We start from the raw sequence: 18,271 nt of genomic DNA, 5'->3' as shown, positions 1-18,271 counted from the left end.
ACTAAAAATTGTTTTTTAATTATTTAAATATTTTTAATCCACGTGACATATTTAATTAGACTTGTGAGATTTAGTTATGTGTCATATCATCACATAACAGAATTTTTAACGAAATTATAACAGAATGACAAGATTGAGTTGCGACATTCATTTTCAATTGATTTTCAATTTTTGGACTATCTTGATGAGATATTTCTATATCAAGAACCATTTGTAATAAAAACCTTAATAGGGGCAAATCTACATATTCACCCGATTGTTATTGTTGTAGTGAAGGATACTAGGAGGAATTTAGGATTCTTTTAGGATTCCTTTTGATCAATCCATGTCCTTTTCCTATTAGGATTTCTTTAGTTTAATTTTATTCGTCTTTTTACTAATACTATGAGGATTTCATGCTTCTCAAATTCCTCCTCCTTTTGTGTATATAAATCAAAACAAACAGACTCTGAACGCCATCCTCAGTCCCTCCCTCTCCTTAAATCAAACAACCAATCCTGTGGTCGCCTGAGCAAGCCAAAACCAATCGAAACCGAACCAAACTAACCTACGTACCAATGACTTCACCTTGTATGCTATTCATCATTCTGCTAGGGCTAGGGCTAGGAACTAGCGCGGCTACATCATCCCAATCCGCACCCGCGAACATTTACGACGAACTTGAGCGATCGCTGAGGGAGATTGAACGCGCCAACCTCAACAATCAAGAGAAGGAATTACGCTTGGCAATACTCAAGGCCAGGTTCGAGGATTCTATGTCTATCAAGAACGAAAATTTCAACAAGCGGCAAGGCAAGGACAACTCTTGTGCAGATTCTAAACAGAACAAGAATTTCAACAAGCAAGGCGACAATAACTCTTCTTCCTCGGCGATGAGGAGGGGCCACCTCAATGGAGCTGCCGGTTGTCTGAAAATTCCGCATAGGCGCACCCAGGACGGTGCCCTTGGTTTAATCGCAGTACTCGCGCTCTCTATAATGATCGTGCCTTTTTGTATTGTATGGCTCAGGGAGCGTCAATTGAAGCATAAGTGTAGGGAAATATGTGATCTCTGTGTCTTGTAATTTCTTATGGGTACGTTACGTTTAGCGTTGATGAACTCTTCTATTAAACCAGGATTTAATTTTCTTTCTGTACTTTACTTTTAGTATAATACTGAATGTTACATATATAAAAGATTAGTGATCTAACTATTGTATTGCGACGTAAACTAGCCTCTACGAACATCTGACGTACACTAGCCTCTACGAAAATTTTCTCCATAGATAACACATTATACTTATTTTTTTGAAACATAACACATTAAACTATCTGAATCATGAAATACTATTGATTAACCTAGAAAGAGAAACCCCGAGCTTGAAGACTAAACTACGCAACCATCTTAGCTTGTCTAGGAGACAATAGGTATGGATGGTGCCTCTTAGAATTGTTAAGACCAAGGTTAAGTGCAAACATAGGTATAAAATAGCACATTGAGAAAATTTTCTCAAACCAATCACTAATAAGTTGTAAAATCATAGAATCAAACAAAGCAATAAACTAAAGGTAAAATTTCCAGTGAGTTAGAAATCAAAGCTATTCGAGTTCAGAATGCTATTTAGAGTAAAATGTGGAAGAACAAGATTACCTACAAGTATGTACAGCATCTCCAGTCAGAGCAACGCGAGGTGGTGTCTACAAATTTAGAACAAGTTGTTAGCTCGCTATTTATTTACACAAAAGACGTACAAGCACCTTACTTCACGTCGATTTTCAATATTCAAAACTTCTATGAACGAAGGATCTCCGAACGAATCTTGGAGCAGAACAAATCAATCTTTAAAGTAGATTTACATCGATCGCTACTAGCCACTTTGATAGCAAATTAAATCATGCTTAATCTTCCTCTTCCATTTCAGGCTCATAGGCTAAAGTTTTAATGTGGTCTGCCAAACTATCCAAGAGATCAATAATTTCAATCATTTTGGGATTTGAACAGTCTTCTGCTCTAAATTTGTGAACTTCATTTCCAATCTCAATCCAGCTGAATCCAGGACTTGTCTTAATCGCTTTATCTTTCATCAACTTTCACATTCTTGCTGCCCCATCCCAACATCCCACACTAGCATACAGGTTTGCCAATTGCACATGGGTTGAAGTGTTAAAACATATCAAATGTCAAGTGTATAATATATAACAATTGCACAGTTTATCTCGAATAGAAATTTCACAAATATACAATATATCTTACAATATGAACAATTTAATGAATTTGAATAACAAATCACAAAAAACACACTGACTTGTTTTCGGAAGATAGAGGCTTGCAGAGCAATCTCCTAAAACAGAAATACACCCCTACACCAGTGCAGTAGTTCAAAGGACGTCTATCTTGCAGGATACAACTATCTAATCCAAGTTCTTGCACACGAACTTGGATTCTAGGCGAATTTATTGTGATGGTTCTCTGTAAAGTATAAAAGGAAATGATGAAAATTATATCTTGTTTCTGATCTGATGGCCATATTTATAATGGCGTAGTGGAGCAGTTGAAACCGTTTTTAGAACTGTTGTAACTGCTCGTCATTGGTTTTATCCTTTCGAAAAACTGAATGCAAAAATAAAAAACATAAAAACTTAAACTTGTGTTTTTGTCAATCCGAGCCCCAAAGCCCAAGGCCCATCTTTGACATTTAATATATACACCCAAACCTCCATTTGTAAGGCCCAAGGTCCATAGCTTTGACCCAAATCTTTTCAAAACATAAAGGAGGGAAAAGACTTATAAAGTGGACTTCCACCATGTGTTTGGGCGATGTGGGACTAAGTCCCACTCACAAGTTCCAACAATACCCCACATTTTCTATTCAAACGCTAGCAATACCCCACATTTGAATAGAAAATAAGATACTAACTAAATTAGTAACATCATTCCAGAGAACTGAGATATGATATGCATCGGGATAGGTGTCTTTTGGACTTGAACCTTCTCTAGTGAGTACTTATCGGATTTACCTAATGAAGCAGTGAATTTAATATCTTGAACTGATCATTGTAAGTGGTAAATCAAAACAAGAAGTATCACACATATCACATCTTGACACACTTCAATTCATACGGTTGTGTTCATTTTGGTCCTGAACATATCCTGATTTCATGAGACCTTTAGAGAATTGTAGCCATATCAAATCTCAAAGATGCGACCCCACATCAATCTCATATAGGTAATGCTAACTAAGAATAGCCCGTTCTATTCATCTCAACTATAAGATATTAGCATTATTAATAATAATGATTCACCCTTTACGTCTTACAGGTAACACACTGTTTGCCATCATAGGAATAAGTAAGGATTGTGTGTTTCTTACCTTGAGTTTTCCTCAACTAGTTTGCCTATTGAACCTAGACCATGGGATCTCCAATTGGCTAGGTTAGGTTTCCGTCAAGTTATAACTCATTGAGTTGGCTTTAAACCCATTCCCCTCGATGTAAATGCCACTTGATCCTTGGATAGGCCTTTTGTCAAAAGATCGGCAATATTCTCCTTTGATTTAATATAGTCAATGGAGATAGTTCCATTCTTGAGTAGTTGTCTAATGGTTTTATGTCGTCGCCTTATATGTCTTGACTTTCCATTATATTCAGCGTTTTTGGCTTGACCTTGTGCAGCCATGCTATCACAATGTATACATACTGCAGTCACAGGCTTTGGCCATAATGGAATATCTTCCAGAAAATTTTTAAGTCATTCAGCTTCATTAGCAGCTGTATCTAAGGCTATAAATTCTGATTCCATTGTCGAACGTGCTATACACATTTGCTTAGATGATTCCATGACACAGCTGCTCCACCAAGTGTAAATACATATCCACTTGTGGATTTACTGTCTGTGCTCCCTGAAATCCAATTTGCATCACTATATCCTTCTAATACTGGCAGATATTGAGTGTAGTGCAAACCATAATGCATTGTATGCATTTAAGTATCTTAGTACCCTTATTAAAGCATTCTAATGATCTCTTCCAAGATTACTTGAATACTTACTTAATCGGCTTATTGAATAAGCGAGATCAGGTCTTGTACAATTCATAATGTACATCAAGCAACCTATAACTTGTGTATACTCCAATTGAGATACGCTCTCTTCTTCGTTTTTAGTAAGTTTATGAATTGGATCAAATGGAGTGACTGCAGGTTTACAATCATAATGTCCAAACCTTTTTAGAACCTTTTCAACGTAATGTGATTAAGTTAGGACATATCCATCTGAATTCCTTAGAATTCGAACTCCAAGAATCACATCAGCCAATCCCATATCTTTCATATCAAAGCTAGAATTTAGCATTTTCTTTGTGGAGTTAGTCACATCTTTGTTTGTTCCCAGTATAAGCATGTCATCAACATAAAGACATACAATAACACAAGCATTTTTCGTTTGCTTAACATAAATGCATTTATCACTTTCATTGATCACAAATCCATTTGTGAGCATATTATGATCAAATTTTTCATGTCATTGCTTAGGAGCTTGTTTAAGTCCATATAATGACTTAATCAATTTGCAAACTTTCTTTTCTTGACCTTTGACAATGAAACCTTCAGGTTGCTCCATATAAATTTCTTCGTCTAATTCACCATTTAAAAATGCAGTCTTGACATCCATTTGATGTATCTCGAGATTGTGTACGGACGTTATAGCTATTAATAACCTTATAGATGTTATTCTAGCTACTGGTGATAAGTGTCAAAGTAGTCAAGTCCTTCTTTTTGACGATATCCTTTGGCAACTAGACGAGCTTTATACTTGTCTATGGTACCATCCGGTCTCAATTTCCTTTTGAAAATCCATTTATGTCCTATTGGTTTATTTCCAGGAGGCAAATTAACCAATTCCCATGTATTATTTTGCATGATGGATTTCATTTCACTTTGAATAGCTTCTTTCCAATAAGGCGCTTCAGAGGATTCTAAAGCAGCCTTATAAGTTTGAGGCTCGTCTTCGGTTATAAAAGTGAGGAAATCAGGACCAAAATCCTTTGCAATCTTTGCTTTTTTACTCTTCCGTGGTTCCAAATCTTGACTTTGAACTCTAGAAGTTGAAGCATGATTTTCGTCATCATTTCTTGTATTATCATTATGTACTCTTTTGTTCAATACATATGACCTATCCTTATAAGGAAATTTTTCCTCAAAGAACTCAGCTTCGGCAAATTCAAGTATTGTATTTACATGAATGTCTGCAATTTCATATTTATGAACCAAAAATCTATATGCCGAACGATTATTGGCATGACCAATAAATATACAATCCACTGTTTTTGGTCCAAGTTTTTGTCTCTTTGGAAGAGGCACTTGAACTTTTGCAAGACAGCCCCACACTTTCAAGGTTTTGTAAGTAGGTAACCTACTTTTCCAGATTTCATAAGGAGATTGATTGGTCTTCTTATGTGGAATTCGGTTATTTCCAGCAAGGAGTGCCTCACCCCATAAATTATGTGGTGCTCCAGAACTGTTCAACATGGAATTAATCATATCCTTCAATGTACGATTTTTCCATTCAGCCACTCCATTTTGTTGAGGAGTATATAGGGTTGTGGTTTGATGTATTATTCCATGTGTTGAACAAAATTCTGCAAAGTCATTAGATTCATATTCACCACCTCTATCCGATCTTAAGACTTTTATTCTTTTGTTTAGTTGATTTTCGGCTTCAGCTTTAAATGTCTTAAACATGTTTAAAGCTTCATCTTTACTATGAATCAAATACACATAACAGAATTTGCTGCAATCATCAATGAAGGACATATAGTAGTTCTTTCCTCCACGAGTTGGTGTGGATTTGAAATCACAAAGATCACTATGGATTAAACCAAGTATTTCGTTGGATTTTTCCACTGATTTATAAGAGTGTCTTGCATATTTGGATTCTGTGTATATCTCACATTTAGATACTTTGTTCATAGAGCATTTTGGCAATAGGCCTAAGTTAACCATTCTTTGAAGAGAATGAAACTTAACATGACCTAATCTTGCATGCCATAATGTAGATGACTCAATCAAGTAAGTAGAAGAAGCACTAGGCTTGTTATTGTTATTAATAGCATCAACAGAAAGTACATTCAATTTAAAGAGCCCCTCAGATAGGTAGCCCTTTCCCACATACATCCCACTCTTGGTGATTACAAACTTATCAGATTCGAAGACTATTTTGAAACCCTTGTTACTTAGAAGCGATCCAGAAATCAGATTCTTGCGAATATCAGGAACATGCAGAACATTGGTGTGTGACAACTCTTTTCCAGAAGTGAGTTTGAGCATCACTTTTCCTTTCCCTGCAACGGCAGATGCAGTTGCATTCCCCATGTACAGATTTTCTCCACCATCAACAGATTGGTAAGTAACAAATAAATTTCAATCAGCACACACATGCCTTATTGCTCCTGTATCAACCCACCAGTCATTTGAATTCGTCAATAAATTGACTTCAGACACAACAACAACAAACTTGTCTTCTGCAATGTTTGCTTGATTGGAATTCACAGAATTCTGATCCTTCTTGTGGCGGCAATCCTTTGACCTATGTCCTGTCTTTCCACAAACCCAGCAACCTCCTTTGATTTTCTTAAAGGTTTTCCCCTTCACAGCAGTTAGTGTTTTCTTTGCAACAGCATCCTTGCCTTTGTTTTTCTGATGGTGCCTTGCCTTGTGTAAGTCACTTCCTTCCACAACATTGGCTTTTGCCTCCAGAGATGAGACATCATACTTCTCATTTTTGTGATGATCCTCCTCCACACGCAATTTGAGAATCAATTGATCCATGCTCATGTCTTCAGTTAGATGTTTAAGATAAATCTTAAAGTCCTTCCAATTCGAAGGCAATTTCTCTATAATAAAGCCAACCACAAAACCTTCTTTCAGACCAAGATTTTCTTCATCTAACTCATGAACAATCACTTGGAGTTCTTCAACTTGCTTGACAACAGACTTTGTGTCACTCATCTTGTAATTCAGAAATTTTCCAATTACAAACTTCTTGGAACTTGCCACTTCGGACTTATACTTCTTATCCAAAGACTCCCACAGATCTTTCACTGTCTTATATGATGAATAAACATCATACAAAGAGTCATCTAAAGCATTCAAAATGTAGTTCCTGCATAGAAATTCATTGTGAGTCCAGGCTTCTATAACCTTCAGAATTTCGGCAGGAATATCTCCCTCTTCTGGTGCTTTGGGGGACTCAGAAATAATCACATGACTCAAGTTCAGAGTTGTTAAGTAGAACAACATATTCTGTTGCCAATGTTTGAAATCAACTCCCTTGAACTTCTCAGGTTTCTCAACGTGTTGCTTAACGACACCAACATTTGATTGATCCATGGTTTCACAATGATATTTCTGTCTTAGATTGTTAGAACATATCAAATGTCAAGTGTATATTATATAACAATTGCACAGTTTATCTTGAATAGAAATTTCACAAATATACAATATATCTTACAATATGAACAATTTAATGAATTTGAATAACAAATCACAAAAAACACACTGACTTGTTTTCGGAAGATAGAGGCTTGCAGAGCAATCTCCTAAGACAGAAATACGCCCCTACACCAGTGCAGTAGTTCAAAGGACGTCTATCTTGCAGGATACAACTATCTAATCCAAGTTCTTGCACACGAACTTGGATTCTAGGCGAATTTGTTGTGATGGCTCTCTGTAAAGTATAAAAGGAAATGATGGAAAATTATATCTTGTTTCTGATCTGATGACCATATTTATAATGGCGTAGTGGAGCAGTTGAAACCGTTTTTAGAACGGTTGTAACTACTCGTCATCAGTTTTATCCTTTCAAAAAACTGAATGCAAAAATCAAAAACGTAAAAACTTAAACTTGTGTTTTCGTCAATCCGAGCCCCAAGGCCCAAGGCCCATCTTTGACATTTAATATATACACCCAAACCTCAATTTGTAAGGCCCAAGGTCAATAGCTTTGGCCCAAATCTTTTCAAAACATAAAGGAGGGAAAAGACTTATAAAGTGGACTTCCACCATGTGTTTGGGCGATGTGGGACTAAGTCCCACTCACAAGTTCCAACATGAAGCACACTCTGGCTCTAGTAATAGCCTACTCTCCGCAGCCTCAATGCCAATCCACACACTCCCATAAACCCTACAGAATGACAGCAGCGAGCCCCATATAACTAGGTTGGCACGAATAGGCATCTTTTCAATGAATTCTCGAGCCTCTTCTAATAAACCAGCGCGGCCAAGAAGGTCAACAACACACGAATAATGATCTAGTTCTGGATGAATACCATGCTCTTTGATCATTGAATTGAAGTAAAGTCGGCCTTCTTTGACAAGACATGCATGACGACATGAAGAGAGCACGCCCAATAAAGTAATGGCATCAGGTTTCACACGTTACCGCTTCATTTCTTCAAAAAGATCAATGGCCTGCAATGCAAGCCAATGCTGCGCATACCCGGCAATCATCTAGTTCCAAGATACATTATCTCTACCATCCAAATTTTTGAACATGGAAAGTGCATTTTTAACATCCCCACACTTGCAATACATTGAGATAAGAGCATTAGCAATGTGGATGTACGAATTGAATCCCGTTCGAATGGTTTGGCAATGAGCACTTCTTCCATGCCCAAGAGTTCCACTGCCAGTACAAGCACTCAGAATACTTGTATACGTAAAATCATTCGGTTCCAAAAAGTTTCTCATTTCATAAGGTATGAATTTAGAAGATATGGGGATAATTTTTATTACTTTGATCAAATTAATTAATTAATGCAGCTAGAGAATGGTTTTGTGTTTCGTCGGTTCTTAAATATGATGTATGTTATGAATTGCGATATCATGATGAGACATAATGATTTATATGTTGGATGTGAGAGAAATCATGTTTTCATAGGGGTTGGTTATGTAGCCTGAGTCTAGGAATTACATGTTGTCAGGTTATAATAAATTATTGAGGAATGCTATGCTTTTCTGCTTGAACTTAGTGGAATAAACGTTTGATTTTGTGATAAGTGAACTACGAATGGCTTGATCCCTATTGAGGGTACGTAGGTACTTTAATGAGGAGGCTAGATGCAGCCATAAAGTAAACGAAAAATTACTTTACAATTTGATTCTTAAGTTGTGATTGTCCATATCCCGGAGATGGGGTATGTGAGATATACTAGTATTTGATGACGTCACGTGTCGATCCTGGACGTATGGTGGGATTGAGGCGTGACAACTACGGATTTGGGTCTATTCTATTCCTACGAATCCTCGAGTGATGCTACAACCCCCTCGAATCTCAAGTCGATTCCCAACTTGTTGGTTATGTCAACGCAGGTTACTTATCTGACCCACACAAAGCGCGCTCTCGAACGGATTACGTCTTTACCGTTGGAGGCAGCACAATATCTTGGAGCTCGACTAAACAGACCTTAGTTGCCACTTCGTCTAACCATGCTGAATACTCACCTTACACGAAGCTACTTCGGAATACTTTTAGCTGAGACCAGTTGTGGGTCATATTCAAAGCTCTTGGGATCTTTACCCCATTGTTGACATGAAGATAATGCAGCATGCATCGAACGACTCAAGAAGGGTTATATCAAAGGAGACAACACCAAGTACATTGTGCTGAAGTTTTTCTTCTCACATCAACAGCAAGAGCATCAGAAGATTGAAGTCATGCAAATCCGTTCACAAGACAACCTGGCAGACCTCTTCACCAGATCATTATCGAAGGCGACGTTTCAGAAGCTTGTTCAAGGAATAGGTATGCGTAAACTTTCTAAGTTGTAACATTGTTAGTTCTTTTTGGAATTATGTCAAACTCAGGCGAGTATCCTAACGTATACTTGCTTGATCTTAATGTACTATTTTTCCCTATGATTATGAGCATTTTTCTCACTGGTTTTTGCTACCTAATGAGGTTTTGACGAGGCACCCACCTTAGGTTATCATATCCCTAATGATGTCCCGTAAACATTTCATTTGACTTTGCATCCTCTCACGCACTTTTCCTTAGACTATAAGTTTTGTCCCTACTTGGGTTTTACCATAGCCATTGGATTTGTGAGACTTAATTCCATATGCAAGTTTCTACTTTGTTTAAGACTAGCTTGTTCCAAGAATCAGTGTCGACGAGTCAACTTCCTCAACTGTACATGATGCCGAATCTACTTGAGTATTTACACATTCAAGGGTGAGTGTTATAAACATTGTATTAAAGTGTAATTATGTAAATCGTATATTAGATTTGATACTAGTTATTATTCCCTATTAGGACTTGTATTCTCCTTGCAGGAGAATGATTTTTCCCTCTCTTATTACTGTAAATAAAGGCACTGCGTAAGGATAATAACATATTCTCTACACAACCCTACAAACACATCTCTCTCCTTGCTCACTCTCTCTCTCTCTACCGTGCCTCCCCCTCTCCCCGTCAAATTAAAATAAGCCATAATAGAGAGGCAATTTTTTCTGCATCTATAAGTAATGAAATTAGTGGGGGCACTTTTCATTTTGCATCTATATGACTTTTAGTAGAAGAAAATTTTGTATCTCTGCCCCTAATAAAAATCAAGATTTTTATCATAAATAGTTCCTGAAAATTGACCCACCCCATCAAGATGGTTTTTGAAATTGAAAATCAATCAACGTTATCCTTGAAATTGAGTGTCGCAAATCAATCTAGTCATTCTGTTACAATTCTGTTAAAAATTATGTTATGTGATGACATGATGCATAACTAGGTCCCACAAGCTAATTAAATAAGGAAAACTAATGAAAATGGCTTGAAAAGTTTTAGTTTTAATCAAAAATCATGTTATAAGTTTTGTTTAATAATTAGTACAAGGTCAATGTTAAAGTAGTCCAACTAAAAATGGCCTAACTATAATAAATTATGATTTGTCGATTTTACCCCTAACTTTTTTAGGTTGAGTTCCAGATTTTCGTCGTTAATGGAGTTCATCGTTGTTTTGCAGACCTTCTTCTTTTTTTTTGAAACAAAAATATAGATCCTCATGCTATTTAATTTATATTTTGTATTATTTCATTGAAACGTGATCGTCGTTATTATTCATAAAGTATTCGAGATATTGTTTTTCAATTTTTCTTCGTTAATAGAGTTCAACGTTTGTTTCTCCATAAAATAAATTTGAGATCTGCATGTTATTCAATAATAACTACGGGTCACTGTTTCTAGACAGTAAAAATAAACTATTTCTGGAATTTAAGTCACTGTTTCTAGAATCTAAGTTACTATTTTTGGAATCTAAGTCACTGTTTCTGGATCCAAATGAAATAGACACACTATTTCTTAAATGTAAGCTAGAAAAGAAATTATGAAATTCATTGTATTTGGATTCAAAGCAAAATAAGCATCATGTTTCTTAAATATAATCAACTGATGCATGAAAGAAAAGGAACAATCAAAGGTTAAAACATAGATTGGTTCTAGAATTTAAGTCATTATTTCTGAAATCTAAGTCACTGTTTCTGAAATTTAAGTCACTGTTTCTGGATTTTGGTTCTTTTCTTTCCAGATACAATGTTTGTTTGTGCACAGAAAAAACAAATACTGTATCTGATTTTTTTTTTCCAAAAACAGTGTTATGTTTTGGGTTCTCCAGAAACAGTTTTATGTTTTGGTTTTTTTTTTTTCCTATTTACAGACGCCTGACATGTACGTACATCATCGGGACCGTAGGTCCTTATTGGATCTGATTGGAATAAAATACTAACACTATAAAATGTTCGTGGTGCAGATAAGAGGATGAGAATGAGGATGTGGATAATGATGAGGAAGAGGAGGATAAGGGCACGAAAAAGGTAGACAATAGTTTTGGATAGTTTTTTATTAAACTTTGAGCCATTTCAGTTAAATAACATTTTAGGATGGTTTTTGGTTAAATATTTGTTGGCCCAAGTCCTTTTCATTAAAGCTCCCAATTAAATATGGCATGTGATTTTAAAATATTTAAATAATTAAAAATAATTTTATTTTGGGTAAATTACATTTTCATACCTCAGGTTTGGGGTCTATTTCAATTCCATACAACAACTTTAAAACATTTCACTTTCATACCTCAATTACTATTTTATTTCAATATAATACATCCGTTAGATTTTCCATTCATTGATCTGTTAAATGCTGACGTGGGTGCCACATATATGCCACGTGGCTGCCAAATGTCTGCCACATGGCAAATAAAATAATTTTTAATTTTTTTTTAAGAAACCTGAATTTTCTCAAAAAATAAAATAAAAATTTGAAACCAACATCTGCAAGAAGAAGAAGATGAGGGAAGAAGAAAGAAAAAGAAAAAAAAATAGAAACCCACTGCAAGAAGAAGAAGAAGAAGGAAGAAAATAAAAAAATAAAAAAAAATAGAAACCCAAATCTGCAACAAGAAGAAGACGCTGGTCACTGGGCGCCGGGGGGGGGGAGGAGGGGGGGTCGCTGGGCGCGCGCGGCGGGGCGGGGGGGGGGGGGGGGGGGGGGAAGTCGCTGCGTGCTGCGGGGGGGGTGGGGGGGAAGAGAGGAGGGTCGTCGGGCCGGAGCGGGTACAGGAGGCGAGTCGTCGGGGGGTTCTTCTTCTTCTGGTCGCTGGGGGAGAGACAATTTTTTTTTTTTCTTTTCCTCCTTCTAATCGCTCTTCTTCTTCCAGTCGCTGGGGAGGGACAAATTTTTTTTTTTCTTTTCCTCCTTCTTCTTCTCCTTCTTTTCCTCCTTCTGATCGCTGGTTGCAGATGTGGGTTTCAATTTTTGAAATTTTTTTTTTTTGAGAAAATTCAGGTTTTTAAAAAAAAATTAAAAATTTATTTTTTTGCCACTTGGCAGACATTTGGTAGCCACGTGGCACAAATGTGGCAGCCACGTCAGCATTTAACGGATTAATTGATGGAAAATCTAACGGATGTATTGTATTGAAATAAAATAGTACTTGAGGTATGAAGGTGAAATGTTTTAAAGTTGTTGTATGGGGTTATAATAAACCTCAAAATCTGAGAGGCTACCGTGTAATTTACCCTTTTATTTTTTGTGTAATTAAAAGCTTAAAAAATAGGAAGCAGAAAAAAAAATGTGTTCATTTTCTTCTCCTCCCACCCGAAAACATCCACCCCAAATTCTTTCACATTGAATTAATTTCTCAATTAATGGGGAAATGAAAGAAGAGAAGTAACAGGGGGTGAAGGGACCGAAGGAGGTGGTGATTGCACCGTGGGTGCAAGGGGTGAGTTATCAGCTGGTGGAGGACCATATTTGGAACCAGATGGAGGAGATGTGATGATGGGGGATGGAGGAGATTTTTTTTGTGCTTCTCCTTCTGGTGCTAGTGGAGAATCGGACGAAGGGGACATGACATCAGCTGGAGGAGGTGGAGACTTTGTGGATTTAGGTGGCGATGAGGCTTCTGCTAGAGGTGTTGGGGAAGATTTGGGAGGGGGAGAACCTTTTGAAGGATGTGGTGGGGAAGCGTCTAGTGGGGGTTCTGACGTAGCCGGAGGAGAGGCAGCTGGTGGAGAAGGGTGGTGGCGATGCTAGAGGAAGTGATAGACGGGAGTGGAGAAGCAGTAGATGATGGGGGTGGAGAAGCAGTAGCTAATTTTTTTGGCTTATTATATCAATTCCATCACCAAACTTTTCAAAGTTGTTGATGTATTGGCGATTAAAATCGTGAGGAGGGGTTTGGGTGTAGTGCAGGTGTGATTGTGTTCAGTGGGAGGAGAAGATGTGTTCTTTTTTTTTTTTTAATTATACAAAAAATAAAAATTGTTTTTTAATTATTTAAATATTTTTAATCCATGTGACATATTTAATTAAACTTGTGAGATTCAGTTATGTGTCATATCATCACATAACAGAATTTTTAACGGAATTATAACAGAATGACAAGATTGATTTGCGACATTCATTTTCAAGAACTATATTGATTGATTTTCAATTTTAGGACTATCTTGATGAGATAGTTCTATTTCAAGAACCATTTGTAATAAAAACTTTAATAGGGGCAAATCTAAATATTCGCCCCGATAGTTATTGTTGTATTGAAGGATACTAGGAGGAATTTTAGGATTCTTTTAGGATTCCTTTTGTTCAATCCATGTCCTTTTCCTATTAGGATTTCTTTAGTTTAATTTTCTTCGTCTTTTTACTAATACTACGAGGATTTCATGCTTCTCAAATTCCTCCTCCTTTTGTGTATATAAATCAAAACAAATAGACTCTGAACGCCATCCTCAGTCTCTCCCTCTCCTTAAATCAAACAACCAATCCTGTGGTCGCTTGAGCAAGCCAAAACCAATCGAAACCGAGCCAAGCTAACCTACGTACCAATGACTTCACCTTGTATGCTATTCATCATTCTGCTAGGGCTAGGGCTAGGAACTAGCGCGGCTGCTACATCATCCCAATCCGCACCCGCGAACATTTACGACGAACTTGAGCGATCGCTGAGGGAGATTGAACGCGCCAACCTCAACAGTCAAGAGAAGGAATTACGCTTGGCAATACTCAAGGCCAGGTTCGAGGATTCTATGTCTCTCAAGAACGAAAATTTCAACAAGCGGCAAGGCAAGGACAACTCTTGTGCAGATTCTAAACAGAACAAGAATTTCAACAAGCAAGGCGACAATAACTCTTCTTCCTCGGCGACGAGGAGGGGCCACCTCAATGGAGCTGCCGGTTGTCTGAAAATTCCGCATAGGCACACCCAGGACGGCGCCCTTGGTTTACTCGCAGTACTCGCGCTCTCTATAATGTTCGTGCCTTTTTGTATTGTATGTCTCAGGGAGCGTCAATTGAAGCATAAGCGTGGGGAAATATGTGATCTCTGTGTCTTGTAATTTCTTATGGGTACGTTACGTTTAGCGTTGATGAACTCTTCTATTAAACCAGGATTTAATTTTCTTTCTGTACTTTACTTTTAGTATAATACTGAATGTTACATATATAAAAGATTAGTGATCTAACTATTGTATTGCGACGTAAACTAGCCTCTACGAACATCCGACGTAAACTAGCCTCAACGAAAATTTTCTCAATAGTTCACACATTATACTTATTTTTTTGAAACATAACACATTATACCATCTGAATCATGAAAATACTATTGATTAACCTAGAAAGAGAAACCCCGAGCTTGAAGACTAAACTACGCAACCATCTTAGCTTGTCTAGGAGACATTAGGTATGGATGGTGCCTCTTAGAATTGTTAAGACCAAGGTTAAGTGCAAACATAGGTATAAAATAGCACATTGAGAAATTTTTCTCAAACCAATCACTAATAAGTTGTAAAATCATAGAATCAAACAAACCAATAAACTAAAGGTAAAATTTCCCGTGAGTTAGAAATCAAAGCTATTCGAGTTCAGAATGCTATTTAGAGTAAAATGTGGAAGAACAAGATTACCTACAAGTATGTACAGCACCTCCAGTCAGAGCAACGCGAGGTGGTGTCTACAAATTTAGAACAAGAAGTTGTTAGCTCGCTATTTATTTACACAAAAGACGTACAAGCACCTTACTTCACGTCGATTTTTAATATTCAAAACTTCTATGAACGAAGGATCTCCGAACGAATCTTGGAGCAGAACAAATCAATCTTTATAGTAGATTTACATCGATTGCTACTAGCCACTTTGATAGCAAATTAAATCATGCTTAATCTTCCTCTTCCATTTCAGGCTCATAGGCTAAAGTTTTAATGTGGTCTGCCAAACTATCCAAGAGATCAATAATTTCAATCATTTTGGGATTTGAACAGTCTTCTGCTCTAAATTTGTGAACTTCATCTCCAATCTCAATCCAGCTGAACCCAGGACTTGTCTTAATCGCTTTATCTTTCATCAACTTTCGCATTCTTGCTGCCCCGTCCCAATATCCCACACTAGCATACAGGTTTGCCAATTGCACGTGGGTTGAAGCACACTCTGGCTCTAGTAATAGCCTACTCTCCGCAGCCTCAATGCCAATCCACACACTCCCATGAACCCTACAGGATGACAGCAGCGAGCCCCATATAACTGCGTTGGCACAAATAGGCATCTTTTCAATGAATTCTCGAGCCTCTTCTAATAGACCAGCACGGCCAAGAAGGTCAACAACACACGAATAATGATCTAGCTCTGGATGAATACCATGCTCTTTGATCATTGAATTGAAGTAAAGCCGGCCTTCTTTGACAAGACCTGCATGACGACACGAAGAAAGCACGCCCAATAAAGTAATGGCATCGGGTTTCACACGTTGCCGCTTCATTTCTTCAAAAAGATCAATGGCCTGCAATGCAAGCCCATGTTGCGCATACCCAGCAATCATGGAGTTCCAAGATACATTATCTCTGCCATCCAAATTTTCGAATATGTAAAGCGCATCTTTAACATCCCCACACTTGCAATACATTGAGATAAGAGCATTAGAAATGTGAATGTATGAATCGAAGCCCGTTCTAATGGTTTGACAATGAGCACTTCTTCCATGCCCAAGAGCTCCACTGCCAGTGCAAGCACTCAGAATACTTGCATACGTAAAATCATTTGGTTCCAAAGAGTTTCTCATTTCACTGAAAAGCTGCAAGCAGACGTCAACCTGCCACGCTTGTGCAAACCCGGAAATAATGGCAGTCCAAGACACCACATTTCTCACAGGCATTTCGCCGAACAACTTATATGCATTCTGCAGTTCACCGCATCGACCGTACAAACTCACCAAAGAGCTTCCAATATATATATTGGCAATAAACCCAATTCTTATTGCTGCACAGTGGTACTGAACCCCGCCATGAAGATTTCGAGAAGACCCACATGAGCTTATGGCGTGTGACAAAACGCTTTCATCGAACAAAGTTGAGATTTTTACTCGTGGGTTTGTTGGATCAGAGGAAGCAGAACCGACGGTAAAGTGGTCGGAATCTGACTGCAGAAAGTCCTGAATGAGCCGGAGATGGCCTTGGCGGCGGCGCGCGGCGGGGGATGGTTTCGGGGTGATGAGGTCGATAACTCTGAGAGCGTTTTGTAGCTTGTTGGTTTTTTGGGTTGTTCGTGTGAATTTGGGAGAAGAGAAGAAAGGCTTGGAGTGAGATGAATGTGTTTGCAGAAAGGACTGAGAAAGTTTCTTCCTGAAACTGACACAGGCTTGAAGGAGAACTCCATTCATTCGTGTGAGGAAACACCATGAGCTTTGCTACAAATATATAGTGTGACAATTTGATTGCTAAGAAAAAAAAAAAAAAAAAACTAATTAAAAAAACTTGAAAATTTTGAATTTTAACTATAAAAATAAAATAAAGGGTAAAGTGAATATTGCCAATATTGACTTTTTAGTGTAAAACTATGGTTTTTCAATGAAATGTACCGAAAATTTTTCGTTAAAATTCCTAAGAAAAAAGGTATACAAAAATTGCAGAGCCTGTGTTAATTCCCATGAAAACGTAATACTAAGTAAAATTTTTTGTGTATTATGTATTAATATAATTATATTATATATTATCCGGTTTAGATTCTAATTCGATGACAGATACGAATTAGAGACCCTATAACCATATCCAACCATAACCGAAATTATTCACGGTTTTTCCATATATCCAAAATATACCCGACTTTTCATATCAAAATTCAATCCATGCGGTTATCCACGGTTATCAGATTTAATAATCGGAATCGTCATTCCTAAAGCCTTCCAAGGGTTCCTAAAATTCAAGTTGTTCTATTAAAATTAGTATTAAAAAAACGCTTACAAGCAAAAAGTACTTATTTTAAAAGCAATTCTAAAGGGGCCCAAAAGTACGTGGGGAGAGTCTTATTCTAGAATTTGTTGACATAAACTTGTTGGGATTTTAACTCCGACCAATGAAAAAGGCTTGAAAACTTTGAGTTTTAACGATAAGAACAAAATAAAAGGTCAAATGAATAGTACCAAGTTTGACTTTTTAGTGTAAAAATATGATTTTCGTTAAAGTGAACAATACCCGGGGCTTTTCGTTAAAACTCTCATTTTAAATTGTTTCATCAATGAGGCCACATAATACAACGAAGTGTGAGGATGTGAACTAGGAATTTCTCATAGACGTGAGTTTTGATACTTTGCAGGCAAGTAAACTCCTCAACTTGATTAGTAACCACTTATCAATTTTGTTTTAGCAAAAGCTAAAAGACTTATGTTGTTTTACCTACTAGCTCTTGATCTGCTGGTATTTCTCCTTCCAATATTACAAGTGGTCCCAAGTTCGAATATCCTCCGGAAAGAAAAAAAAAATAGAAGAA

General features: G+C 37.2%; 1 protein-coding gene across 2 annotated transcripts; it reads right to left on the bottom strand.

Annotated features, from left to right (window-relative positions):
- Positions 1-1,684: 1,684 nt before the first annotated feature.
- LOC126593244 (pentatricopeptide repeat-containing protein At2g37320-like) lies at positions 1,685-17,238 on the bottom strand. 2 transcript variants are annotated; one of them, XM_050259242.1, is made up of 2 exons: positions 15,909-17,238; positions 1,685-2,115 (listed from the first exon to the last, which is right to left on the bottom strand). In XM_050259242.1, exons 1-2 carry the CDS (start codon positions 17,163-17,165, stop codon positions 2,071-2,073), a joined length of 1,302 nt encoding a protein of 433 aa, XP_050115199.1. In that variant the 5' UTR covers positions 17,166-17,238; the 3' UTR covers positions 1,685-2,070. The 2 variants fall into 2 exon arrangements, with proteins under 2 accessions (XP_050115199.1, XP_050115198.1); XM_050259241.1 differs by lacking the exon at positions 1,685-2,115 and having other exon boundaries at positions 15,356-17,236.
- Positions 17,239-18,271: the final 1,033 nt, after the last annotated feature.

This window comes from Malus sylvestris, chromosome 12, assembly GCF_916048215.2.
Source record: "Malus sylvestris chromosome 12, drMalSylv7.2, whole genome shotgun sequence".
Taxonomy (NCBI): Eukaryota; Viridiplantae; Streptophyta; class Magnoliopsida; order Rosales; family Rosaceae; genus Malus; species Malus sylvestris.
This window is presented reverse-complemented; position numbering and strand designations above follow the sequence as displayed.